The 27803-nt window shown below is 43.6% G+C and overlaps 1 protein-coding gene across 1 annotated transcript in view; it reads left to right on the top strand.

Annotated features, from left to right (window-relative positions):
* Positions 1–691: 691 nt before the first annotated feature.
* Positions 692–27803, top strand: part of LOC308081170 (protein NLRC3-like) — a gene marked incomplete at its 3' end in the record, with an annotated part of 69780 nt that continues 42668 nt past the window's right edge. The window contains exons 1-4 of the mRNA XM_080457563.1: positions 692–769; positions 18637–18916; positions 19344–19424; positions 25064–25147. Of these exons, the coding sequence (XP_080313689.1) occupies positions 725–769; positions 18637–18916; positions 19344–19424; positions 25064–25147 (490 nt within the window). The 5' untranslated portion in view covers positions 692–724. The remainder of the gene's footprint in view (positions 770–18636; positions 18917–19343; positions 19425–25063; positions 25148–27803) is intronic.

Raw genomic sequence — 27803 nt, 5'->3', positions numbered from 1 at the left:
AGATGTTGACGCAGGGGTCTTCAACAGGGGGTCCGGGACCCCTAGGGGGTCCTCAGAGTTACTACACGGGGTCCGCCAATTTTTTGTGTGATATGATTTCTTTTTTCGCATTAACCACTTGAACCCTAGCATCCCTTTTCTGAGGAGAACTTTAGCCAAAAATAGCTGATCTACAAGCTCACATTGTAGATCGGCTATTTTTTGGCAAAGAGGTATAGGTGTAGAGGGAAAAAAGAGCAGACCAAGTAAAAAAGAAGGTTAATCTGAAACACAATTTTATACAATATAGAGGGGGTCTCAGCTAAGGGGTCCTTGGCCTGAAAAGGTTGAAGACCCCTAGTTAACGTCATCAGGTAGACCAGCTAGAAGGCCCTGATACCTGAAAGAATACGCTCAGCAGAGCATACTCGAAATCTGATTGGTTAAAGAACCTGCCAATCTAAATATCGGCCCCATTTACTGTACTTCAACAGCAGGTGGATTCAGTTGAGATTCTGAAGGCCTCACGGTGGATATTTTTACCCGGATATAACACAAGAAAAAGATCTGATTGGTTAAAAAAACAGGCACTATTTTTAGACCTGCACAGAATGGAATGTGATGTCATCTATCTATCTATCTATCTATGAATGACTTACTGCACATGAAGTACACAGTTAGAATAAATGCCACTGTTGTTGTTGTCACCAGAACCAATAGAAGAAGCAGCAAGGAAGAAGTAAAAATGGGGAAAAATCAATCACGGAAAGTCAGAAGGACACAACAAAAGGTATGTTTATTTACGCACCAAACTAACTGCAGACCAGAGTCCAGGGCGTTTAAATGCATTGTAGACATAAGGATAAGGATAAGGATAAGGATAATTCCTTTTAACAGGTCGTTCATGAAAGTCCTTGCGGTCTTGTTTCCAATGAGAACCTGTGAGCAATTGGGGTTAAGAGTCTTGCTCAGGGACAAATTTCATATCATCGGCACATATGCTGGGATAACCTGGAATCGAACCTGGGGCAACCAGGGCCAGCTGGTTCCCTAGGCGGGCTCACTAACCACTCAGCTATGGCCGCCCCTATAGACATACTGTAGGTATTCAAATTCAGTTGTTAATCACATAATGCATTGTATTTGAAATTGTTATAATTTACTTATATTTTGCTGAAACATTTTTATAGCAAACACATATTTCCCCCCAAAAAACATGTGGAAAAACTAGAAAAATGTGATCCTCGAGCTCAAATCCCTGTCAGAATGGGTTGCCTACCCATGCTGTACTGTTTAAGAGACGCCAGGCTGATTTAAAAAATAGGGTGGAAGTTCTTCATTGACCTACTTGGAATGTGCGTGCAAAGTTTCACGCAGTAGGACACTGCATTCAGGATTTGTCATTTTGTGCAAAACGGGCCCCTCCCATATGAAAGCCAATCGGAATGGAATCAGAAAAATAGGACAGATACATCTTGATCACACCCTATCTCTTGACTAAGGAGATATGGTGTACCAATGAGCTTTGGACATAATCTGAATCTCTAGGAGTGGTAGCAAACAGTGTGTTTGTGAAAATCAAAGGTAGCTCTGTAGCCTACTAGCAACATGCATACAATGCAGCTCTGTAGCTACTGGCAGCATACATACAAGATAGCTCTGTAGCTACTGGCAGCATACATACAAGGTAGCTCTGTAGCTACTGGCAGCATACATACAAGGTAGCTCTGTAGCTACTGGCAGCATACATACAAGGTAGCTTTGTAGCTACTGGCAGCATACATACAAGGTAGCTCTGTAGCTACTGGCAGCATACATACAAGGTAGCTCTGTAGCTACTGGCAGCATACATACAAGGTAGCTCTGTAGCTACTGGCAGCATACATACAAGGTAGCTGTTTAGCTACTGGCAGCATGCATAAAAGGTAGCTCTGTAGCTACTGGCAGCATACATACAAGGTAGCTCTGTAGCCTACTGGCAGCATGCATACAAGGTAGCGCTGTAGCCTACTGGCAGCATGCATACAAAGTAGCTCTGTAGCTACTGGTAGCATGCATACAAGGTAGCTCTGTAGCTTATGGTGGCATGCATGCAAGGTAATTCTGTAGCTACTGGCAGCATACAAGGTAGCTTTGTAGCTACTGGCAGCATGTATACAAGGTAGCTCTGTAGCTACTGAAAGCATGCTTAGAAGGTAGCTCTGTAGCCTACTGGCAGCATACATACAAGGTAGCTCTGTAGCCTACTGGCAGCATACATACAAGGTATCTCTGTAGACTACTGGCAGCATACATACAAGGTATCTCTGTAGCCTACTGGCAGCATACATACAAGGTAGCTCTGTAGCTACTGGCAGCATACATACAAGGTAGCTCTGTAGCCTACTGGCAGCATACATACAAGATAGCTATGTAGCCTACTGGCAGCATACATACAAGGTAGCTCTGTAGCCTACTGGCAATATACTTACAAGGTACCTCTGTGGCTACTGGCAGCATACATAATATATATCTCTTTAGATACTGCAACATATATACAAGGTAGCTCTGTAGCTACTGGCAGCATACATATATGGTAGCTTTCTAGCTACTACCAGCATGTATAAAAGGTATCTCTGTAGCTACTGGCAGCATATATACAAGTAGCTTTTAGCTACTGGCAGCATACACACAAGGTAGCTTTTAGCTACTGGCAGCATACATAAAAGTTAGCTCTGTAGCTACTGGCAGCATACATAAAAGGTAGCTCTGTAGCTACTGGCAGCATACATATAAGGTAGCTCTCTAGCTACTGCCAGCATGCATACAAGGTATCTCTCTAGCTACTGGCATCATGCATACAAGGTATCTCTATAGCTACTGGCAGCATACAAACAAGGTAGCTCTCTGTAGCTACTGGCAGCATACATAAAAGGTAGCTATCTAGCCTACTGGCAGCATACATACAAGATAGCTCTGTAGCTACTGGCAGCATACATACAAGGTAGCTCTGTAGCTACTGGCAGCATACATACAAGGTAGCTCTGTAGCTACTGGCAGCATACATACAAGGTAGCTTTGTAGCTACTGGCAGCATACATACAAGGTAGCTCTGTAGCTACTGGCAGCATACATACAAGGTAGCTCTGTAGCTACTGGCAGCATACATACAAGGTAGCTCTGTAGCTACTGGCAGCATACATACAAGGTAGCTGTTTAGATACTGGCAGCATGCATAAAAGGTAGCTCTGTAGCTACTGGCAGCATACATACAAGGTAGCTCTGTAGCCTACTGGCAGCATGCATACAAGGTAGCGCTGTAGCCTACTGGCAGCATGCATACAAAGTAGCTCTGTAGCTACTGGTAGCATGCATACAAGGTAGCTCTGTAGCTTATGGTGGCATGCATGCAAGGTAATTCTGTAGCTACTGGCAGCATACAAGGTAGCTTTGTAGCTACTGGCAGCATGTATACAAGGTAGCTCTGTAGCTACTGAAAGCATGCTTAGAAGGTAGCTCTGTAGCCTACTGGCAGCATACATACAAGGTAGCTCTGTAGCCTACTGGCAGCATACATACAAGGTATCTCTGTAGACTACTGGCAGCATACATACAAGGTATCTCTGTAGCCTACTGGCAGCATACATACAAGTTAGCTCTGTAGCTACTGGCAGCATACATACAAGGTAGCTCTGTAGCCTACTGGCAGCATACATACAAGATAGCTATGTAGCCTACTGGCAGCATACATACAAGGTAGCTCTGTAGCCTACTGGCAATATACTTACAAGGTAGCTCTGTGGCTACTGGCAGCATACATAATATATATCTCTTTAGCTACTGCAGCATATATACAAGGTAGCTCTGTAGCTACTGGCAGCATACATATATGGTAGCTTTCTAGCTACTACCAGCATGTATAAAAGGTATCTCTGTAGCTACTGGCAGCATATATACAAGTAGCTTTTAGCTACTGGCAGCATACACACAAGGTAGCTTTTAGCTACTGGCAGCATACATAAAAGGTAGCTCTGTAGCTACTGGCAGCATACATAAAAGGTAGCTCTGTAGCTACTGGCAGCATACATATAAGGTAGCTCTCTAGCTACTGCCAGCATGCATACAAGGTATCTCTCTAGCTACTGGCATCATGCATACAAGGTATCTCTATAGCTACTGGCAGCATACAAACAAGGTAGCTCTCTGTAGCTACTGGCAGCATACATAAAAGGTAGCTATCTAGCCTACTGGCAGCATACATACAAGGTAGCTCTGTATTCTAATGGCAGCATACATACAAGGTAGCTTTGTAGCCTACTGACAGCATGCATACAAGGTAACTCTGTAGCCTACTGGCAACATGCATACAAGGTAGCTCTGTAGCCTACTGGCAGCATACATACAAAGTAGCTCTGTAGCTACTGGCAGCATGCATAAAAGGTAGCTCTGTAGCCTACTGGCTGCATACATACAAAGTAGCTCTGTAACTACTGGTAGCATACATACAATGTAGCTCTGTAGCCTACTGGTTGCATGCATACAAGGTAGCTCTTTAGCTACTGGCACCATGCATACAAGGTAGCTCTGTAGCCTACTGGCAGCATGCATACAAGGTAGCTCTGTAGCCTGCTGGCAGCATGCATACAAGGTAGCTCCGTAGCTACTGAACGCATGCATATAAGGTAGCTCTCTAGCTTACTGGCAGCATACATACAAGGTAGCTTTGTAGCCTACGGGCAGCATGCATACAAGGTAGCTTTGTAGCTACTGGCAGCATACATACAAGGTAGCGTTGTAACCTACTGGCAGCATGCATACAAGGTAAATCTGTAGCTACTGGCAGCATACATACAAGGTAGTTTTGTAACATACTGGCAGAATACATACAAGGTAGCTCTGTAGCCTACTGGCAGCATGCATACAAGGTAACTCTGTAGCTACTGGCAGCATACACACAAGGTATCTCTGTGGCCTACTGGCAGCATACATACAAGGTAGCTCTGTAGCCTACTGGCAGCATGCATACAAGGTAGCTATGTCGCCTACTGGCTGCATACACACAAGGTAGCTCTGTAGCCTACTGGCAGCATGCATACAAGGTAGCTCTGTAGCCTACTGGCAACATGCATACAAGGTAGCTCTGTAGCCTACTGGCAACATACATACAAAGTAGCTCTGTAGCTACTGGCAGCATGCATAAAAGGTAGCTCTTTTTCGTGAGATGGCTTCGAACGAGGACGGTCGCATCTTTTTTCCGCTCCTGGATTCTACCCCGCGCTCTATTCTTCAACGGCGGAAACAACACCTTCGCCTCAAAAAGATCATCACTGCCAGCAACAATCTGGTGCTGTTCTACGCTGCTATTTTGCAAGGATTAATATTCATTGAATCCCACAATGTGCAGCTTCAACGGAGAGCAAGTCCAAACGGAGATTTACCGCAAGACGCGACGACGTTACTTTTTAAAGTGTTCGGCGCGAGTAAATCGGTACAAACACGGAGAAGGACACCAAACCAGCTAGACGGCCTTACAGTAAGAAAGATTATTTGGTTGAGTTTATTGCTGTCGGGAAATGTACACCCTAATCCCGGCCCACCGACCGTGAAGAGCACGGAGACTCGCTATGATCACAACTACAATGGCTTAAGCAACTTAACAACAGCTGATTTCAAACGCGACGGAAGCGCCCGACAAGGTCCGGTCCACAACATGCAGACAAATAACTTTGTTTGGCAACGGCCCACCTCACCTGATAAGAACGAACCCCAGCAAAGAGCTGGAGAAACAAGGATGGATTATTTGTCCCGGTTAACATCCGTGCCTGCATTCTCAAGCAGACGACCACCGCCTGAAGGAATGAGGCCAGTGACGAGACAAGGGATTCCCCAACAGCAGCGTCACCAAGAGGATTCCCTCATGCGCCACACGGGCCCAAGACAACCACAAGGTTTCTCTCAGAGAAAAGCACAAGAAAACGTTGTTTTTTCCCCTGTTTCTACCATCTCCTGGCACCACCGCTTGGCGTCGACGCGGGACAATAGCTTCACCCCTCCCCCACCCCCACCCCCCCTCCTCCTCCACCACCACCACCAGTCGATACCAGGACAACCGCATAGTATCCCACCGAGAGGAATGCTGGGAAACGGAGTTCCTTTCCCTGTTTTCCAAGCGGTCACTGGACAACCACATGGTTTTCCCCTGTGGGATCGGCGTGGAAACAGAGAGTTTTCCATTTTCCCAAACAGTCCATTGCCTGGGGGAATTTGGCCGAGGTCGACACAAGGGTTTCCCCACATCACCCCTCCCCCACATCCACCACCCCCACCCCCCTTCCCCCAGGGCAGATCTAAGGAAGGTTATGCGGACTCAAATCACCTCCACACCCCCCCCCGCGGACATCACAAAGCCCCCCCCTCCCCCACCCACACCTCCGACCCCCCCCACCGACCCCCCAGAGCCTGAAAGGGACGATGGTTACTACTCAACTGAAGACATGGATGCCCTGTTTTCTACTAGAGGTACCCATATTGTTCACTTGAATGTAAACAGTCTTAAAAACCCTGAAAAAATGTCTGAGCTGAGATCCATGTTTGGAAGTGGCAAGGTAGACATTATTTCATTCTCAGAAACTAAGTTGGATAATTCCATCAAAGACTTTGAGATTGAAATAAAGGGCTACAATGTCATCAGAAAAGACAGAAATCTCTCTGGGGGTGGGGTTTGCATCTATGTGAGATCAGACATTATTTACGATGTGATCCCAGATATGGATAACAACCCCACTGAATCGGTCTGGGTCAAAATGTTATACCCACATGCAAAACCACTGATAATTGGCGCCATCTACAGACCCCCAGATCAAAATGCTTTTTATGACTTGATTGAGGATCATGTGGCGGGTTTAGGAAACTCTGAGACGGTACTAATTGGTGACTTTAACACCTGTGTTCTGAAGAAAGACGCAGCTACCTTTAAGTCCCTCAGAAAGTTCTGTGACCTGCACAGCTTTACCCAGCTGATAAAGCATTTTACAAGGGTAGGCATTGCTTCTCAATCAATCATAGACCTAGTGTTGACAACGGACCAATCCAGAATTTCCAAGAGTGGAGTGATTGAGTGTAGTTTAAGTGATCACAATATCATTTTCTGCAATCGGAAGATTCACGGACCTGGAGCTTATTGTCACAGGACAATCAGCTGCAGGTCTATGAAACACTACTCAAGTGATCTTCTAACAACAGCTCTTGGAAAAATGGACTGGTCCCATGTCCTAAATTGCACCTCTGTGGAGGAGTCCTGGTCCTGTTTCAAAAAAGCTTTTTTGTGTGTACTTGATAACATCGCACCCACAAAGGTGGTGAGGGTCAAAGCTAGCACAGAACCTTGGATGAAGGGTGACATTTTGAATGCCATCAAACTCAGGAACAAAAGCTACTCTGAGCTCAGGAAAAACAAAAGTGAGCAGCTACTTGAAAAGTGCAGAAATCTACGAAATGTAGTTACTAAATTGATCAGAAATGCCAAAAATAATTTCTTAAATGAGAACATAGAGGCAAACAAAAGCCACCCACAAAAACTGTGGGAGGCACTAAAACAATTAGGCTGCAACGGAAAAATTCAGACTAAATCTACAAACATTTGCATTATTTCAAGTGGCTCACTCACTACCGACAAGCAATTGGTAGCGGACTGTTTTAACAGTTTCTTCACCACAGTTGCAACCCAGTTGGTAAGCAAACTCCCTCAGCATTCAGGTCTGTACGGCCCCGACCACATTCAAGCTCACTATGAGAAACTAGGGGCTAAAAAAGATTCCTTTTTTTTCAAACCTGTATTGACTGAGGATGTGCAAAACAAACTCCTCGCCCTACAGCCAAACAAGGCCACCGGCCTTGACAACATCCCCACCAGATTCCTCAGAGACGCAGCGGTCTCCATTGCTCCCATAGTAGCCCACATTACAAACTTATCCATCAGTCAGTGTCACGTTGTAGTAACTATCAATCTATAAAGAAGCACAATTACAGTTTATACAGTTTCAATTACTGTTTATACAGTTTCCACACCTACAATATTGGATGAACAAATGGACATATTTGTGCCCTTCTCTCTGTCACATACTTATGGCTCAATCCACATGACATAGGAGCCCATGCTGCACAAACTGACCTATTGACCCTCAGGAATGTCCCACAGAACTGGCCCATGGATACAGATGACAGTTGCATCTCATTTCACTAACGCAAGGTTTGGCTCACTTTGAAGTGCAACCGAAACTTGGTACATTCTATTTTCAGATGTTTGTCTCCAAATCAGACTCACTGGAACCTACAGACTCAATCCAGAATGGATAAGGATTCTTGGATTATAATACTGTTTCCCTTTATTGGATTGTTATCATCCCACAGATAACACTCTGACTTATTGACAAGTAACCATTCATGTCACCACTCATGTCATAATGTTTGAATGTTTCATTCATGTAATCATTCCAATTCATTAATCATGATTTTGATTGTAATTATGATATATACTATTTGCATCATATTCATCGTAGTTTACTGCACTGGATTCAATGGTTTATAATAACGGTGTAAATAAAATAAACACGACATTTGCAGAATATGTGTAATTTAAGCCATGAGCAATGCAAGAGTGCATGACTTCATCTTCCCAAGATGGACATTTCTCTGGACCACTTTGCCTCAAAACAACAACACGTGTGTTGCAACAGCCTCATGTTACTGTCAACACGCAACGTATATAAACGCTGTGTGTGACCCCCCCACTTTAACTACGACTTCGAAAGATCTTCGACGACTTCGACTACTCGGAAGCTCCCAGACAGAGGAAGCCCCTCTCTGAGGAAGCAAGGGACTGCGAAGAAGAAGATGCCCTCCATGAATGGACAGGAAACTCTTCACACCGCACCTCCGTGACTGGAAGGCCTGATTCTCCCACAAGCCAGACGCAACAGCATGGGGTCCCCCAGACGATCTGACCCTGACCAAGCTGTGTCTCCGCTGCTTCTCTCCTGCCTGGCCTAGGCATCCTTAAAGATAGTACAGCCTGCCTCAAAGCTCTCACAACTGGCTCCTCAGAGGACTGAGTGAGACAATAGGACGGATCTACAACTACACGTTGCCACAACAGACAACGTTCATCACTGGACATCAAACACATCACATGACAACTGTGATGTGCGGTAAACACAGGAACAACTCCTGAATAAGATCAATTCAGCTGCTCATGGCATATCAGTCTTATTTCATTTAACTGTTGTTTTTCTTACAGGATTAGGTTTAGCTTCCATCTGAATCCAGCTAAAACCTTTATTACTTTTAATGTTGAGATTTTCATTTTTCTTAAATGTTGCATGCCTAGCTTAGGTTTGATTGAATAAATTCATATATTTTTGGGCGGTGAAACCGCCCCTATAAGTGAGATTTGGAAAAATGTACATTTTCCTGCGCTGTGATCTGGGCCCAGGAAATTTGTAGAATTATCCTGCGCTGTGATTGGCCAATCACAGTCTATTCAGGACTGTGATTGGCCAGTGTCACATGACACATGTGCATAGCCCTATATAAGCAACCATAACTTGAAAAAAAACAAAAAATTTTTTTTTTCAAGTTATGGTTTCGTCCATCATAAAGAGTGTTTCAATAAATGTATTTATCTTTTGTACATGATTGGTTGACTCCATTCAGTATTGTGATTAGCTAGCAAGACACCGCCCACTTCACACAGGGTGTGCTTTTTTAATATCAAATCTAGTTTGGTCATTGCTCAAGTTGAATTATTATTCCTTATAGAACATTGACATATGTTGACACACATCTTAAAAAGGCTCTGCCGAGACAAGAACGTTTTCCCCTTAAGATCTTGTAGATTTATTGAAATAAAATAATAGTTGATTATTTTATAATCTTTCATTATTTTATTGGTGGTTTAAAGTTAAGGTTAAATACAAATTAAGCTTGTGTTTAGTCATAAGTTGATTTTCATGGTGCCTCGTAAAATTTTTTGACTCTTAATTTTAAATACACATAATTCCAAATTTATGGTTATTAATTTGATTATTAATAATACCACCGATATTGAAATTTACACACTCATGCCTACTACAACGTCCCACAAGAATTCAAGTTGGCAAGAGTAATCCCTCTATTTAAAAAAGGAAGCAAACTAGATCCTGGCAACTATAGGCCTGTTTCCATCCTTTGTTCCATCTCAAAGGTTATAGAGCGATCAATCCAAGAACAAATCAACAGCTACCTCAGCGAGCGTAAACTGTTGTTTGAATTCCAATCAGGCTTCAGAACATCCCACTCCACTGACACATGCCTACTATATTTGACCGACTACATCAAACGTGAGGTAGACTCGGGCAAATACTGTGGCATGGTCATGCTGGACCTCCAAAAGGCGTTTGACACTGTAAACCACGCAATTCTACTTGATAAGCTGAGGGCGATTGGTTTTGATTGCACATCACTAAATTGGATGAGATCTTACTTGGAGGGTAGAGAACAAGTGGTTGACATCAACGGAACCATGTCCTCATCCCTCCCGGTGAGCTGCGGGGTTCCTCAAGGCAGCATTCTAGGGCCGTTACTGTTCCTTCTATACATTAACGACATGAATGCTGCCTGTAACTGCAAACTGTTCCTGTTCGCTGATGACTCGGCACTCCTGATCTCGGGTGAGGACAAGTTGAGGAAGCTCTCAGCTCTGAACTCTCAAAAATCCGTACCTGGCTGACCGATAACAAACTGTCTCTACACCTTGGGAAAACTGAATCCATCCTATTTGGGACCAGACATTCCCTCAGTAAAATGAAGGTAAATGACTTCAAGGTCAAAGTCGATGACACAATCATCACTAGCAAAGAAGAGATTACCTATTTGGGATGTATTCTTGACAAATACCTGACAGGTGAAAGCATGGCAACAAAGGTGGTCAAAGGAGTAAACCAGAGAACCAGATTTATGGGCAGAGTTTCCTCTTTTGTCAACCCTCAGGCCCTCAGGACCCTCTCAGGGGCCCTGATACAGCCCCTTTTTGACTATGCTAGCTCCTCCTGGTACTCCAACACCTCAGTGTCACTGCAGACTAAGCTTCAAACCTCCCAAAACAAACTGATCCGACTACTTCTCGGACTGGGGCCCATGACCCACCTCTCTCCCACTCACTTTGCCAGCCTAGGCTGGCTCAGGGTGGAAGACAGGGTTAAACAACTAAAAATTGGTCTGGTCTTCGAAATTGTAAATGCAGATTTGCCCGATATGCCCCCTATACCCGCATATCTGTATAAATACCTCGAAAAAGTTAGTGACACCCACAGCCACGAAACTAGAGGGAGCGTTAACAACAATCTGGTACCACCCACCCATAAAACAAACATGGGCAAATTCTCCTTCTATAGCACAGCCACTAAGGAATGGAATAGTCTAACCCCATCCCTCAAAAAATGCAGTTCGCTGGGCTCATTCAAAACAGCCCTAAAAACCCATCTTTCTGGAGGCCGAAAGAGGAGCTAGTACCAGTTTCCCTGTAGACAGACGACCCCCCCCCTCCTCTTTTTGTACATATTTTGTATTTCCTCATGCTTTTTTTTGTATATATATATTCATTTTCCATGCTCCCCCCCCCCCTTTTTTTTGTACATATATTTTTTAAATGCTTTTTTTGTACATAGTGGTATTTTTTATGTATTATCTGTATTTTCATGTTGATTTTTGAACTGTTTGGTTGCTACTATATATGTCTATGAAATTAACTCAAGGACCCCAACGGAAACAAGTCCGCAAGGACTTTTTTGGCCGGACCTTGTAGACAAAAGCATTATAAATGTAACTGTGTTGTTTTACATTCTTTTGCCTAATAAAAATTTCAATCAATCAATCAATCAATCAATCAATCAATCAATATAGCCTACTGGCTGCATACATACAAAGTAGCTCTGTAGCTACTGGTAGCATACATACAATGTAGCTCTGTAGCCTACTGGCTGCATGCATACAAGGTAGCTCTTTAGCTACTGGCAGCATGCATACAAGGTAGCTCTGTAGCCTACTGGCAGCATGCATACAAGGTAGCTCTGTAGCCTGCTGGCAGCATGCATACAAGGTAGCTCTTTAGCTACTGAACACATGCATATAAGGTAGCTCTCTAGCTTACTGGCAGCATACATACAAGGTAGCTTTGTAGCCTACGGGCAGCATGCATACAAGGTAGCTTTGTAGCCTACTGGCAGCATGCATACAAGGTAGCTCTGTAGCTACTGGCAGCATACATACAAGGTAGCTTTGTAACCTACTGGCAGCATACATACAAGGTAGCTCTGTAGCCTATTGGCAGCATGCATACAAGGTAGCTCTGTAGCAACTGGCAGCTCGCATACAAGGTAGCGTTGTAACTTACTGGCAGTATACATACAAGGTAGCTCTGTAGCCTACTGGCAGCATACACACAAGGTATCTCTGTGGCCTACTGGCAGCATACATACAAGGTAGCTCTGTAGCTACTGGCAGCATGCATAAAGGTAGCTCTGTAGCAACTGGCAGCATACATAAAAGGTATCTCTTTAGCTACTGGCAGCATACGTACAAGGTAGCTCTGTAGCTACTGGCAGCATACATATATGGTAGCTTTCTAGCTACTGCCAGCATGCATACAAGGTAGCTTTTAGCTACTGGCAGCATGCATACAAGGTATCTCTGTAGCTACTGGCAGCATGCATACAAGGTAGCTATATAGATACTGGCAGCATACATACAAGATAGCTCTGTAGCCTACCGGCAGCATACATAAAAGGTAGCTATTTAGCCTACTGGCTGCATACATACAAGGTAGCTCTGTAGCCTACTGGCAGCATGCATACAAGGTAGCTCTGTAGCTACTGGCAGCATGCATACAAGGTAGCTCTGTAGCCTACTGGCATTATACATACAAAGTAGCTTTGTCACTACTGGCAGCATACATATAAGGTAGATCTGTAGCCTATTGGCAGCATACATACAAGGTAGCTCTGTAGCCTACTGGCAGCATACATACAAAGTAGCTCTGTAGCTACTGCCAGCATGCATACAAGGTATCTTTGTAGCTACTGGCAGCATACATACAAGTAGCTTTTAGCTACTGGCAGCATAAACACAAGGTAGCTTTTAGCTAATGGCAGCATACATAAAAGGTAGCTCTGTAGCTACTGGCAGCATACACACAAGGTAGCTTTTAGCTACTGGCAGCATACATAAAAGGTAGCTCTGTAGCTACTGGCAGCATACATATAAGGTAGCTCTCTAGCTACTGCCAGCCTGCATACAAGGTATCTCTCTAGCTACTGGCATCATGCATACAAGGTATCTCTATAGCTACTGGCAGCATACAAACAAGGTAGCTCTGTAGCTACTGGCAGCATACATACAAGGTATCGCTGTAGCTACTGGTAGCATACATAAAAGGTAGCTATGTATTGTATTGGCAGCAGACATACAAGGTAGCTTTGTAGCCTACTGACAGCATACATACAAGGTAGCTTTGTAGCCTACTGACAGCATGCATTCAAGGTAGCTCTGTAGCCTACTGGCAGCATGCATACAAGGTAGCTCTGTAGCCTACTGGCAACATGCATACAAGGTAGCTCTGTAGCCTACTGGCAACATGCATACAAGGTAGCTCTGTAGCCTACTGGCAGCATACAAACAAAGTAGCTCTGTAGCTACTGGCAGCATGCATAAAAGGTAGCTCTGTAGCCTACTGGCTGCATACATACAAATTAGCTCTTTAGCTACTGGTAGCATGGATACAAGGTAGCTCTGTAGCCTGCTGGCAGCATGCATACAAGGTAGCTCTGTAGCTACTGAACACATGCATATAAGGTAGCTCTCTAGCTTACTGGCAGCATACATACAAGGTAGCTTTGTAGCCTACTGGCAGCATGCATACAAGGTAGCTCTGTAGCTACTGGCAGCATACATACAAGGTAGCTTTGTAACCTACTGGCAGCATACATACAAGGTAGCGTTGTAACCTACTGGCAGAATACATACAAGGTAGCTCTGTAGCCTACTGGCAGCATACATACAAGGTAGCTTTGTAGCATACTGGCAGCATGCATACAAGGTAGCTCTGTAGTCTACTGGCAGCATACACATAAGGTAGCTCTGTTGCAACTGGCAGCATACATACAAGGTAGCTTTTAGCTACTGGCAGCATGCATACAAGGTATCTCTGTAGCTACTTGCAACATACATACAAGGTAGCTTTTAGCTACTGGCAGCATATATACAAGGTATCTCTAGCTACTGGCAGCATACAAAAGGGGTATCTCTGTAGCTACTTGCAGCATAAATATAAGGTAGCTCTCTAGCTACTGGCAGCATACAAAAGGGGTATCTCTGTAGCTACTTGCAGCATAAATATAAGGTAGCTCTCTAGCTACTGCCAGCAAGCATACAAGGTATCTCTGTAGCTACTGACAGCATACATATATGGTAGCTTTCTAGCTACTGCCAGCATGCATACAAGGTATCTCTGTAGCTACTGGCAGCATACATACAAGGTAGCTTTTAGCTACTGGCAGCATACATACAAGGTAGCTTTGTAGCCTACTGACAGCATGCATTCAAGGTAGCTCTGTAGCCTACTGGCAGCATGCATACAAGGTAGCTATGTAGCCTACTGGCAACATGCATACAAGGTAGCTCTGTAGCCTACTGGCAACATGCATACAAGGTAGCTCTGTAGCCTACTGGCAGCATACATACAAAGTAGCTCTGTAGCTACTGGCAGCATGCATAAAAGGTAGCTCTGTAGCCTACTGGCTGCATACAAACAAATTAGCTCTTTAGCTACTGGTAGCATGGATACAAGGTAGCTCTGTAGCCTGCTGGCAGCATGCATACAAGGTAGCTCTGTAGCTACTGAACACATGCATATAAGGTAGCTCTCTAGCTACTGCCAGCAAGCATACAAGGTATCTCTTTAGCTACTGACAGCATACATATATGGTAGCTTTCTAGCTACTGCCAGCATGCATACAAGGTATCTCTGTAGCTACTGGCAGCATACATACAAGGTAGCTTTTAGCTACTGGCAGCACATATACAAGGTAGCTTTTAGCTACTGGCATCATACATACAAGGTAGCTTTTAGCTACTGGCAGCATACATAAAATTTTGCTCTGTAGATACTGGCAGCATACAAAAAAAAGGTATCTCTTTGCAGCATACATACAAGGTAGCTATGTAGCCTAATGGCAGCATGCATACAAGGTAGCTCTGTAGCCTACTGGCAGCATGCATACAAGGTAGCTCTGTAGCCTACTGGCAGCATGCTTACAAGGTAACTCTGTAGCCTACTGGCAGCATACATACAAGGTAGCTTTGTAGCTTACTGGCAGCTTGCATACAAGGTAGCTTTGTAGCCTACTGGCAGCATGCATACAAGGTATTTCTGTAGCTACTGGCAGCATACATATAAGTTAGCTCTGTATCTATTGGCAGCATACATATATAGTAGCTTTCTAGCTACTATATATGTAGCTACTGCCAGCATGCATACAAGGTATCTCTGTAGCTACTGGCATCATGCATACAAGGTATCTCTTTGACTACTGGCAGCATACAAACAAGGTAGCTCTGTAGCTACTGGCAGCATACATACAAGGTATCTCTGTAGCTACTGGCAGCATACATAAAAGGTAGCTCTGTAGCCTACTGGCAGCATACATACAAGGTAGCTCGGTATTCTAATGGCAGCATACATACAAGGTAGCTATGTAGCCTACTGGCAGCGTGCATACAAGGTATTTCTGTAGCCTGCTGGCATCATGCTTACAAGGTAGCTATGTAGCTGCTGGCAGCATGCATACAAGGTATCTCTGTAGCCTACTGGCATCATGCATACAAGGTAGCTATGTAGCTACTGGCAGCATGCATTTAAGGTAGCTCTGTAGTCTACTGGCATCATTCATACAAGGTAGCTATGTAGCTACTGGCAGCATGCATACAAGGTAGCTCTGTAGCCTACTGGCAGCATATATACAAGGTAGCTCTTGTATGTATGTATGTATGCCAGTCCTTAATTAGCCTGAGGCTACGAGCTCAATCCATGGTCTTGAAGGGCGGACCCAAACACAGCCGCCTGGATTTGTGCGTGGCTTCCTATTGCTTCACCAATCTATGTCCCCGCCTCCCCTCCCCTCCCCCCCTCGGCCTGTGCACGGAGCACGCTGACGTCACCAAATTTAGAGCGACGCCCCTCTGCACTCTGATTGGTTAGGAGATAACAAGGTCCAAGACCATCGTTCTTGCATCGCTCCCCCAGGCTTTTTTTCTTTTGTAACAAAAAAAAAAGCCTGGGTTTCCGAGGCTAGTCCTTAATAGGATGCTCTATTGTATCTGAGGTTTTAATTTATATGCATTGCATTAAATGCATTTGCACAGCCACGCCTCAGTTGTTGTGCATGTCCCATTTAATGCAACGTTTTACATTCATATAGTAACAGTACTTAAACTCTGAGGGGCTTGTCCACAGAGAACGCCTTTTGAGCTGAGGAGCACTTTCCATATCATGACCAGTTCTCTCACTCTCTCTTACACACATACACACACACACACACACACACACACACACACACACACACACACACACACACACACACACACACACACACACACACACACACACACACACACACACACACACACACACACACACACACACACACACACACACACACACACACACCCCCCTCTGTGTTCCTATTGGCTGGTCTTTAAACAGCCATAACTCCAGTTCCCAGCAAGCTAAACTTCCCAAACTTAGTAGGTGCTCTTAGACGGCCAATAGGGAAAGGTTGTAATTAGCTTAATGAAATGAATGGAGAGGGATTTAACATTGTTCCTCTAGTTCATATAGTTTTGGTTTTGACTGCACATCACTAAACTGGATGAGATCTTACCTGGAGGGAAAAGAACAAGTGGTTGACATCAACGGAACCATGTCCTCATCCCTCCCGGTGAGCTGTGGGGTTCCTCAGGGCAGCATTCTAGGGCCGTTACTGTTTCTTCTATACATTAACGACATGAGTGCTGCCTGTAACTGCAAATTGTTCCTGTTCGCTGATGACTCGGCACTCCTGATCTTGGAAGAGGACAAGTTGCAAGTTGAGGAGGCGCTCAGCTCCGAACTCTCAAAAATCCGTACTTGGCTTACCGATAACAAACTGTCACTACACCTTGGGAAAACTGAATCCATTCTCTTTGGGACCAAACATTCCCTCAGACAGATGGATGTAAATGATTTCAAGGTCAAAGTCGACACAATTATCTCTAGCAAAGAAGAGATTACCTATTTGGGTTGTGTTCTTGACAAATACCTGACAGGTGAAAGCATGGCTACAAAGGTGGTCAAAAGAGTTAACCAGAGAACCAAATTTATGGGCAGAGTTTCCTCTTTTGTCAACCCTCAGGCCCTCAGGACCCTCTCTGGGGCCCTGATTCAACCACTTTTTGACTATGCTTGCACCTCCTGGTACTCCAACACCTCAGTGTCACTGAAGACTAAGCTTCAAACCTCCCAAAACAAACTGATTCGGCTACTCCTCGGATTGGGGCCCATGACCCACCTTTCTCCCACCCATTTTGCCAGCCTAGGCTGGCTCAGGGTGGAAGACAGGGTTAAACAACTTAAAATTGGACTGGCCTTCAAAATTGTAAATGCAAATTTGCCCGATATGCCCCCGATTCCCGCATATCTGAGTAAATACCTCCAAAAGGTTAGCGACACCCACAGTCACAATACCAGAGGGAGCGTTAACACAAATTTGGTACCACCCACCCATAAAACAAACATGGGCAAATTCTCCTTCTACAGCACTGCCACCCAGGATTGGAATAGTCTAACTCCATCCCTCAAAAAATGCAGTTTGCTGGGCTCATTTAAAAGAGCCTTAAAAAAATCACCTTTCAAGAGGCCAAAGGAGGAGGTAGTACCATTTTCCCGTTAGACAGCAGACCCTCCCCCCCTGTTCTTGTACATATTTTTTTTTCCCCCTGTTTTTTTTTTTTTGTTGTACATAGTGTTATTTTTTTTATTTTGTTTGCTGTTTATTTTGTAATGATATTTGAACTGTGGTGCCACTATATATGCCTATGAATTAAATACCAAGGCCCTCATTGGAAACAAGTCCGCAAGGACTTTTATGAACGGACCTGTTAGACAAAGTATTTTAAATGTAACTGTGCTGTTTTACATTTTTTTTTGCCTAATAAAATATTCAATCAATCAATAGCTTAATGAAATTAACTCATCAAAGGCACCACTCACTTCACACTGGGTGTGATTTTTTTCTTTTTTTTATTGTGCATTATTGTGTATTTGTGCTTTTAATTTTTGATATTAGCACAAATAGCTTCACTGAAACAATGTAAACATAGATTTTCTTCATTCTCTGTGGACAAGGTCCCTAATACTGCTTTCACTGACCTACTTGTGCTTATATGTAAATAATTAATCCTACTATGTTTTAGAAACATTGCATGTGTAATTGTACATTAATGTGTATTCACTAATATATATAAAGTATGGTTAAGCTTGTGTTCAGTCTCTTCATAACCAACACATGAAGAGAATGAAGCTGAGATGTTATCATCCTCTGTTTGTACCAGGACTCAACCATTGAGCCACTTGAGAAACACATCTTGAAAACTCTGGATGAGCTGGGAGACTTGGAGTTCGAGACGTTCAAGTTACATTTGCGGCACCCTGATGTCCTTGAAGGCCAAGCTCCAATCCCAAAGAGACCCCCGAAGGAGGAGGGCAAGAGGACCATCGCTCATCTGATGGTGAGGCGCTACTCCAGTGATGCAGCTCAGAGGATCGTGGTGAATGTTCTGAAGAACATCCACAGGAATGATCTAGTGGAAAGGTTTCCAGACACATCCCAAGGTAGGTGAAGAGAGGCTGCAAACAGTAGGTTTAAAAGATAAACCTACTGAAACACTCCTATGTTGTAATTGGATATGAACAGCAGATGCAATTCATTAATATCCATCACCCACCCACCCACCCACCCCCACACACACACACACACACACACACACACACACACACACACACACACACACACACACACACACACACACACACACACACACACACACACACACACACACACACACACACACACACACACACACACACACACACACACACACTTGAGCACCTGGTTGTCTTTCCTGCTGCAGATTAACTGTCTGTAGACAACAGTCAATAACATTACTAAAACACAAACATAATCAATGTAATTTAATATAATTACTGACAGGTAACAGCAGGTTTTTATACAAGTCTGTTGTCTTTTCTGACACAATAGTTGTAACATCAGAGCAGCATGAAGCTACAGACGCTGACCCACCAACAACTTCTACAACGAGGGGAGTCTCTACAACTGAAGGTGAATAATGTGTTCAATAAACTGATTCAACTGTCTGGTCTGTTTACACTATTTACCTGTAGTCTGTAGAAACACACAGCCAGTGTTGGGCAATAACATGTAACTTAGTAATATATTACCATTCATATTATTACTTTACCCAGTAACAAGTACTGCAACTTATTACAGCAGCTAAAACAGTTATATTATTAAACATTACTGATCCAAGTAACGCTGCTTTACTCGTTAAAATGAATTAGTCCGTGAGCCAGGGGGGTTGGTCACTACCATCTGAGGGGAATAATGCTCATAGTGATTTTTGTCAAGGTATGCATGTCTAGAGTTAGAAAATATGTGATAGCCTTGCACCAATGGTAGCTTTATGGGTGCTATCATGCATTTTATGTTATAACACTAGGCGACAATTACATGGGTCAATATATGAAAACATACTATTAACCCCCCCAAAAAATATATACAAAAGGTTTTTCAATTGGTTCTGGTACGTCTAGGCATGCTTAAGAATATACAAAAAAATCTAGGAAATTATATTTCTCGTAAAGCCATCATTTTCAAGATGGCGTCCAAAATGACTGCCAGGAGCTTAAATGGCTTTATGATATTGTTCAACCTAGAAAGGTGGTTTTGGTGTCTAAAACTAGGTCTTAGGGTTCAAGAAATATGGCTGAATCAGTGAAATTACCATCAGTTAATTTTTTATTGCCAAATCAAAGATGGTGTCCATCCCATGGTGATGTTCCATTGTACTAAATTATGTTAAAAACAACAAAATATTGCAGTTGTGTGAGGGAATCTGTGAACTTCGTGAACGTGATTCATATGGGGACCTGGGGGGGGGGGGCATTCATAGGTGTAGAATCTATTTCTAATGTTATATTTTGACTTGCTGGTCAGTCTTTGGCCTATGTGCTAAAGGTCAGGTCAAGGTCTCTCTCGTACCTTATCGTCCAACCAGGTGTCCAAGCAGGCAGCAGATATGGTCACTGGTTGACATGTACAGCAGGCCCTATTCACGTCACAATTGACATGGAGCCGTTTGTTGACACCTTGCAGGTATATAAGCTCTATAATGTAAATGTGCATCCCGGTGGGATGCATGTTATACAGTCATTCTTCAGCTGCATTGCAAAACTGATGCAAGGTTCAGCACTGGAAGTGGAAATGCATGTGGTTGCAGAACATGACAGGCAAGTTCAGTGGTCAGTCCTGAGTGTATCAGCAGCACTCTGAAGTGGTTTCTATCAACTTGGCCAAAGACATTTGAACAGATACAGCAGTAGCCTACCTGGACACTGCACATCTCCATCCTACTGGCTGACAGTGGGTAGACAACTTCTTCCTACACTTCACATCCACCAGTTTGAATGCGCAGGGAGACACATTGGCATTAACTTCACCTTTTCTTTCATGAAGCACATGACTGAAGCACTTCTTCCATGCTGGCCATGTGCAGTGTGCTTGATTTCTAACCCAGTGCCTGCTGAAGATGCATGTGCTCCATGCCATAGCATAGAGGCTAAGCTAGACCTTGTCTGTCGGCACCATGATGGATTCTGGATCACTGTCTCTGCTGACCAGTCTGGGGAGCAGACTGCCATAACGATCAGGAAAGATGCTGTCATGATGCATGTGAGTGGAGTGGACTGAAGCCTTCCCCAAAATGTGCAGAAACAGAGGGAGAGTTGAAGCACTGGTGTGTCTTGGTCATAAAATATTGGGGTGTAGGATTCCTCACACACAGAAAGATCATCTCTTCAATCCCATCCTTGGCTAATTTGCCCCCATGCTGTTGTGAATAGTAATGTCCTTTACCCACATGAGATGTCATCATGAAGAGTAAGAACATTAAGCAGAAGCCGTTGAGCATGTTGTACACCTTCAGTGCTGACGATAGATACTGCATTTAGTCATGATGAGGCAGACATCACCATGAGTTCCTATATCCCTGATGCAGCCATCTCTGGAAAGGGTGTGATACACATGCTCAGTGATTACACTGATGTTCTTGTCCTGTTGTATGCTGTGTATTGGGGTGTATCAGGTGGACCTACAGTGTAAAGTATAGATGGAGCATTGGGATGGGACAGTCTTATATGTATGACAAAGGCAAGATCAGAGCACACTACACTTTGCTACCCTGATGTGCTGGGTGAGGTGGGTGCCACAAGTCAATGGCCCTTCCTCCAACACCGACCAACCTGTTGCACCACATGTGGGCTCATTTATTTACAAGTGATGTTGTGGAAAGTGGCATACCACCAAGCCCCACCTGACAAGTCGTTTGATGTCACAAAATGTGGATAGGAGATCTAGGATATTCTTGTTTCTGTCATTGCTAAGGGTGACCCCACCGTCAGAGCTATGTGACATGGTGCAATATCAATTTAGGGCACAGAGAGTGAGAAGTACATCACTGATGTACTGTAACTGCTCTGGTGAAGATGGTTACTGATGATATGTTCAAGCTACAGATGAGGAGTGATGTTAATAAGGAGGATACTTGTAAGGATGAGGTAGAACAGGATGTGGGTTGGAGAATACAGATGTAGTTGCAAAAGATACATATTTGACATTAGATTATATCATTTTACATTCATGTTATTATGAATACCAGTTCTTGTGACATGTTAATGACACTTTTCACAAAACAAAATCATGAATAGTGAACCATGAATGTTCATCAAGTTGTTTCCATTTGTTGTTCTCCCAGAGGTCAATTTTAACCTTGACCTGACCTTTGACATGATTGACCTGATATTAAAAAAATAACATCAGGAATGGATTCTACATATGAAAACCCTAAAAAAGAGGTATTAAACAGAGGTATTCTAAGACAAGCGGATTAAAAGTGAAAAACTATATTCTGTTTATTGAATTTCATAATACATTTCCTTAGAATCTATGTATGTTAACATGGTTTTAAATCTATAGGTAATTTACAAAGGAACCCTTTGTGTTCCATCTTTCATTAAAACCAAAGTACATCTTATGTCACATATAGTCACTATGTTGTCACTGCCTATAATAGAAAAATATTCTAGATATGCAAATTTTAACAACCTTTCTGGACAATATATAGTCTGAGCTTTATCCCAACCATTTTTCAGAGAGAGAGGGTCAATAATAAGAGAGAACCATCAGTTTGAAGTAGAATGCTTCATTCGGATTTTGAAAACTGTGTTTTGGCTTGTGGTTATAAAAGGAGTGATAACACACAGATAGCTACCACCGATGCAAGGCTATCACATTTTTCCTAGCTCTAGGGGTGTATACCTACCCAAAAATCACTATGAGAATTATTCCCCCCAGATGGTAGTGATGACCCCATTTTTGGGGTCCTGGCTCACGGACTAAATGTGATTTGTTTTGTTTCTGATCGAGATAAAAGTGTTCTCTCTTCTCTGAATCATTGTCTATGAGCCGGTGCTGCGGTGTGTCTGTCTGTGTCCAGCAGTCAGCTGCAGATCTGTGGAGCAGAGTAGAATCATCAGAGTAGAAGGTTGTCACAGAGAGAAAAAATAGAGAAAGAAACTGATTTTGAAGCTATCAACACTGTGCGATGGTACAGGATATTAGCTTGTAGATCTGTTCTTTTTAAGCATGTGCCATCACGCAAAGTTATGACGCATACAGTACATGCAGGTCTGTGTTCCTCTGTGCGTGGCTCTTTTATTATTGTGAGCGGCAGTGGCTCAGGAGGTAGAGCGGCCGTCTTGGAATCCGAATGTATGCGTGTGTGTATGTGTATGTATGTATGTATGTATGTATGTATGTATGTATGTATGTATGTGTGTATGTGTGTGTGTGTGTGTGTGTGTGTGTGTGTGTGTGTGTGTGTGTGTGTGTGTGTGTGTGTGTGCTTGTGTGTGTGTGTGTGTGTGTGTGTGTGTGTGTGTGTGTGTGTGTGTGTGTGCATGTGTGTGAATGTCTGAATGTATGTCTGAATGTGTGTGTGAATAAGTGAATGTGAAGTACATTGTATTGTAAAGTGCTTTGGAGAAAAGCACTTTATAAATGCAGTCCATTTATCATTATTGCTTTTTAGAAGGAATGATAAGTAATTAGTATATATTACTTATCTAATAGAGTAATATTGCCCAACACTGCACACAGTGTATACAAATGGAACTACTTTAATATCAATACACCTTATATCATGAGATGTTGGTCCTCCACTCACACTTAATGAAATGAAAGACTGTTTATTGTTTTTATAATCTGAAATGTCTAATATTTTGATGTACGTTGTTGGGTAAACCATTATTATCATAGTTTAATAATGAATTAGACAGAGGTGACATTCATATTTCTGTTATGGCTGCTGGAACTTGCTTTGACATGAGGGGGGAGGCGGGTTCTTTGAGTTATTATTAGAGGATGACTATAGGGTGACTGAGTCTATACAATTTGGCTATAGGCTTTATCATAGAGAAAGGTTTTTAGTCTAGTCTTAAATTTACAGAGTGTGTCAGCTTCACGGACTGAAACTGGGAGAAGGTTCCACAGCTGAGGTGCCTGAAACTTAAATGCTCTACCTCCTGTTCTAATTTTTTTGGGGTTTCTTGGAGCTGTAAGCATTTTTTCATACTGTGGACGCAATGGTGTTCTGGCTGGTTTATAGGGCTCGATGAGTTCTTTGAGATATACTGGTGCCTGTCCATTGAGAGCCTTGTATGTGAGGAGGAGAACTTTAAACTCTATTCTGTATTTAACCGGGAGCCAGTGCAACGAGGCCAATGAAGGAGTGATATGATCTCTTCTTCTGGTTCCTGTCAGTATGCGCGCAGCGGCATTTTGGACTAGCTGCAGGCTTTTTAGGGACTTACTTGGGCAGCCTGATAATAAAGCGTTGCAATAGTCCAGCCTAGAGGTAACAAATGCGTGGACAAGTTTTTCTGCATCATTTTGGGACAGAATGTGCCTAACTTTTGCAATATTACGCAGGTGAAAAAAGGCATTTCTTGAAAAAAAAATTATGTGGGACTGAAAGGACATATCTTGGTCAAACGTGACTCCCAGATTCTTTACAGTGGCCCTGGAGGTCAAGGTAATACCATCTAGGTTAAAATTCTTATCGGCTAGTTTATCTCTGAGGTGCTTAGGGCCAAGTACAATAACTTCAGTTTTGTCCGAGTTGAGGAGTAGGTAATTACGGGTCATCCAACTCTTGATGTCTATAAGACATGCTACGTGGCCCTCACATCTAGAGTTCAGGTCACTACGTGGCCCTCACATCTAGAGTTCAGGTCACTACGTGGCCCTCACATCTAGAGTTCAGGTCACTACGTGGCCCTCACATCTAGAGTTCAGGTCACTACGTGGCCCTCACATCTAGAGTTCAGGTCACTACTTGGCCCTCAAATCTATAGTTCAGGTCACTATGTGAGGTGTGAGAACACCTTCTAGATTTACTCGGACCGCAGCACGCAGGTTATGGAGTCGAGCTCCGGCACAAATGAAGCCCTGAGCACCCAGACGTTATTATAGTTTGTTTCAGACGTTTTACTCATTTGAGTGCCTGGTCATCTTTCCTGCTACTGTAAATTGCTAAAACTCAAATAATATCAATCTAATGTCAGGATAATTACTGGGAGGTAATAGCAGGTTTCTTATGTCTGTTTTCTTTTCTTACACAATAGTTGTAACATCAGACCAGCATGAAGCTACAGACGCTGACCCACCAAGTTCAACGTCAACAAGTACAAGAGTCTCTACAGCTGAAGGTGAGATGACACTATGTATAGATGTATTCAATAAACCACTTGAACCCCAGAATCCATTTTCTAGGGGAACATTAGCCAAAAATAGCAGCGGCCCTCACATCTAGAGTTCAGGTAGCTAGGTGGCCCTCACATCTAGAGTTCAGGCTGCTACGTGGCCCTCAAATCTAGAGTTCAAGCTGCTACGTGGCCCTCACATCTAGAGTTCAGGCTGCTACACGGCCCTCACATCTAGAGTTCAGGTCGCTACGTGGCCCTCACATCTAGAGTTCATTCCTTTACGTAGCCCTCACATCTAGAGTTCAGGTCACTACGTGGCCCTCATATAGAGTTCAAGCTGCTGAGTGGCCCTCACATCTAGAGTTCAAGCTGCTGCGTGGCCCTCATATCTAGAGTTCAGGCTGAAACCTGTTCCTCACATCTAGAGTTCAGGTCGCTACGTGGCCCTCATATCTCGAGTTCAGGTTACTACACGGCCCTCACATCTAGAGTTCAGGCTGTTACATGGCCCTCACATCTAGAGTTCAGGCTGTTACATGGTCCTCACATATAGAGTTCAGGTCGCTATGTGGCCCTCACATCTAGAGTTCAGGCTGCTACGTGGCCCTCACATCTAGAGTTCAGGTCGCTATGTGGCCCTCACATCTAGAGTTCAGGCTGCTACGTGGCCCTCACATCTAGAGTTCAGGTCGCTACGTGGCCCTCACATCTAGAGTTCAGGCTGCTACGTGGCCCTCACATCTAGAGTTCAGGCTGATATATGGCCCTAACATCTAGAGTAGGATGTTACGTTAGGGTGAGAGAACACCTTCTAGATTTCCTGGAGCGCAGCATGCAGGTTCTGGAGTCGAGCTCCGGCACAAATTAAGCACCTCCTAGATTTCCCGGAGCGCAACAGAGATAAAGTCACTACGTGGCTCTCACATCTAGAGTTCAAGCTTCTAGATGGTCCAAACACCTAGAGTTCAGGCTGATATGTGTTCCTAACATCTAGAGTTCAGAACGTTACGTGGCCCTCACATCTAGAATTCAGGCTGCTACGTGCTCCTCACATCTAGTGTTTGAGCTGCTACGTGGCCCTCATATCTAGAGTTCAGGTTGCTACGTGGCCCTTACATCTAGAGTTCAGTTCACTATCTGGCCCTCACATATAGAGTCCAGGTCACTACGTGGCCCTCACATGTAGAGTTCAGGTTGCTACATGGCCCTCACATCTAGAGTTCAGTTCACTATCTGGCCCTCACATCTAGAGTTCAGGTCACTACGTTGCCCTCACATGTAGAGTTCAGGTCGCTACGTGGCCCTCACATCTAGAGTTCAGTTCACTATCTGGCCCTCACATCTAGAGTCCAGGTCACTACGTGGCCCTCACATCTAGAGTTCAGGTTGCTACGCGACCCTCACATCTAGAGTTCAGGTTGCTACGTGGCCCTCACATCTAGAGTTCAGGTCACTGCGTGAGGTGTGAGAACACCTCCTAGATTTCCCGGAGCGCAGCAGGCAGGTTCTGGAGTCGAGCTCCAGCACAATTTAAGCCCTGAGCACCTAGAGATAATATAGTTTGTTTCAGACTTTTTACTCATTTGAGTGCCTGGTTATCTTACCTGCTACTGTAAATTGCTAAAACACAAATAATATCAATATAATGTCAGGATAATTACTGGGAGGTAATAAGCAGGTTTCTTATGTCTGTTGTCTTTTCTGGCACAATAGTTGTAACATCAGACCAGCAAGAAGCTACAAACGCCGACCTACCAAGTTCAACGTCAAGTACAAAAGTCTCTACAGCTGAAGGTGAGATGACACTATGAATAGATGTATTCAATAAACCACTTGAACCCCAGCATCCATATTCTAAGGGGAACACTAGACAAAAATAGCAATGGCCCTCACATCTAGAGTTGAGGCCGCTACGTGGCCCTCACATCTAGAGTTCAGGCTGCTACGTAGCCCTGACATCTAGAGTTCAGGCTGCTACGTAGCCCTCACATCTAGAGTTCAAGCTGCTACGTGGCCCTCACATCTAGAGTTCAGGCTGCAACGTGTTCCTCACATCTAGAGTTCAGGTCGCTACGTGGCCCTCATATCTAGAGTTCAGGCTGCTATGTGGCCCTAACATCTAGAGTTCAGGCTGCAACGTGTTCCTCACATCTAGAGTTCAGGTCGCTACGTGGCCCTCACATCTAGAGTTCAGGCTGATATATGGCCCTAACATCTAGAGTTCAGGCTGTTACATGGCCCTCACATCAGAATTTAGGCACTACGTGGCCCAACACTGCACACAACACATGGAACTACTTTAATATCAATACACCTTATATCATGAGATGTTGGTCCTCCACTCACACTTAATGAAATGAAAGACTGTTTATTGTTTTTATCATCTGAAACGTCTAATATTTTGATTTACGTTGTTTAACATTGTAGTAACAGTACAATAAATAAATAAAGTAAAGCAGGGTATTATACAATTATCAAAGTTTAATAATGAATTATACAGAGGTGATACATTCATATTTCTCTTATGGCTATTTGAACTCTTAATTTAATGCATGTGAATATGTAAAGAGGCATAACAGTAACAAAAGTATTAGATCTAAAGAACAATGGCCCCGATTCACTAAGCGATTTACAACCATATTTTGTACTTACCGGCATC

The sequence above is a fragment of the Gymnoscopelus braueri genome (genome assembly GCF_963280865.1).
Source record: "Gymnoscopelus braueri genome assembly, contig: SCAFFOLD_52, whole genome shotgun sequence".
NCBI classification, from domain to species: domain Eukaryota; kingdom Metazoa; phylum Chordata; class Actinopteri; order Myctophiformes; family Myctophidae; genus Gymnoscopelus; species Gymnoscopelus braueri.
The sequence above is the reverse complement of the archived record's forward strand: the minus strand, read 5'-3'. Positions and strand labels throughout refer to the sequence as shown.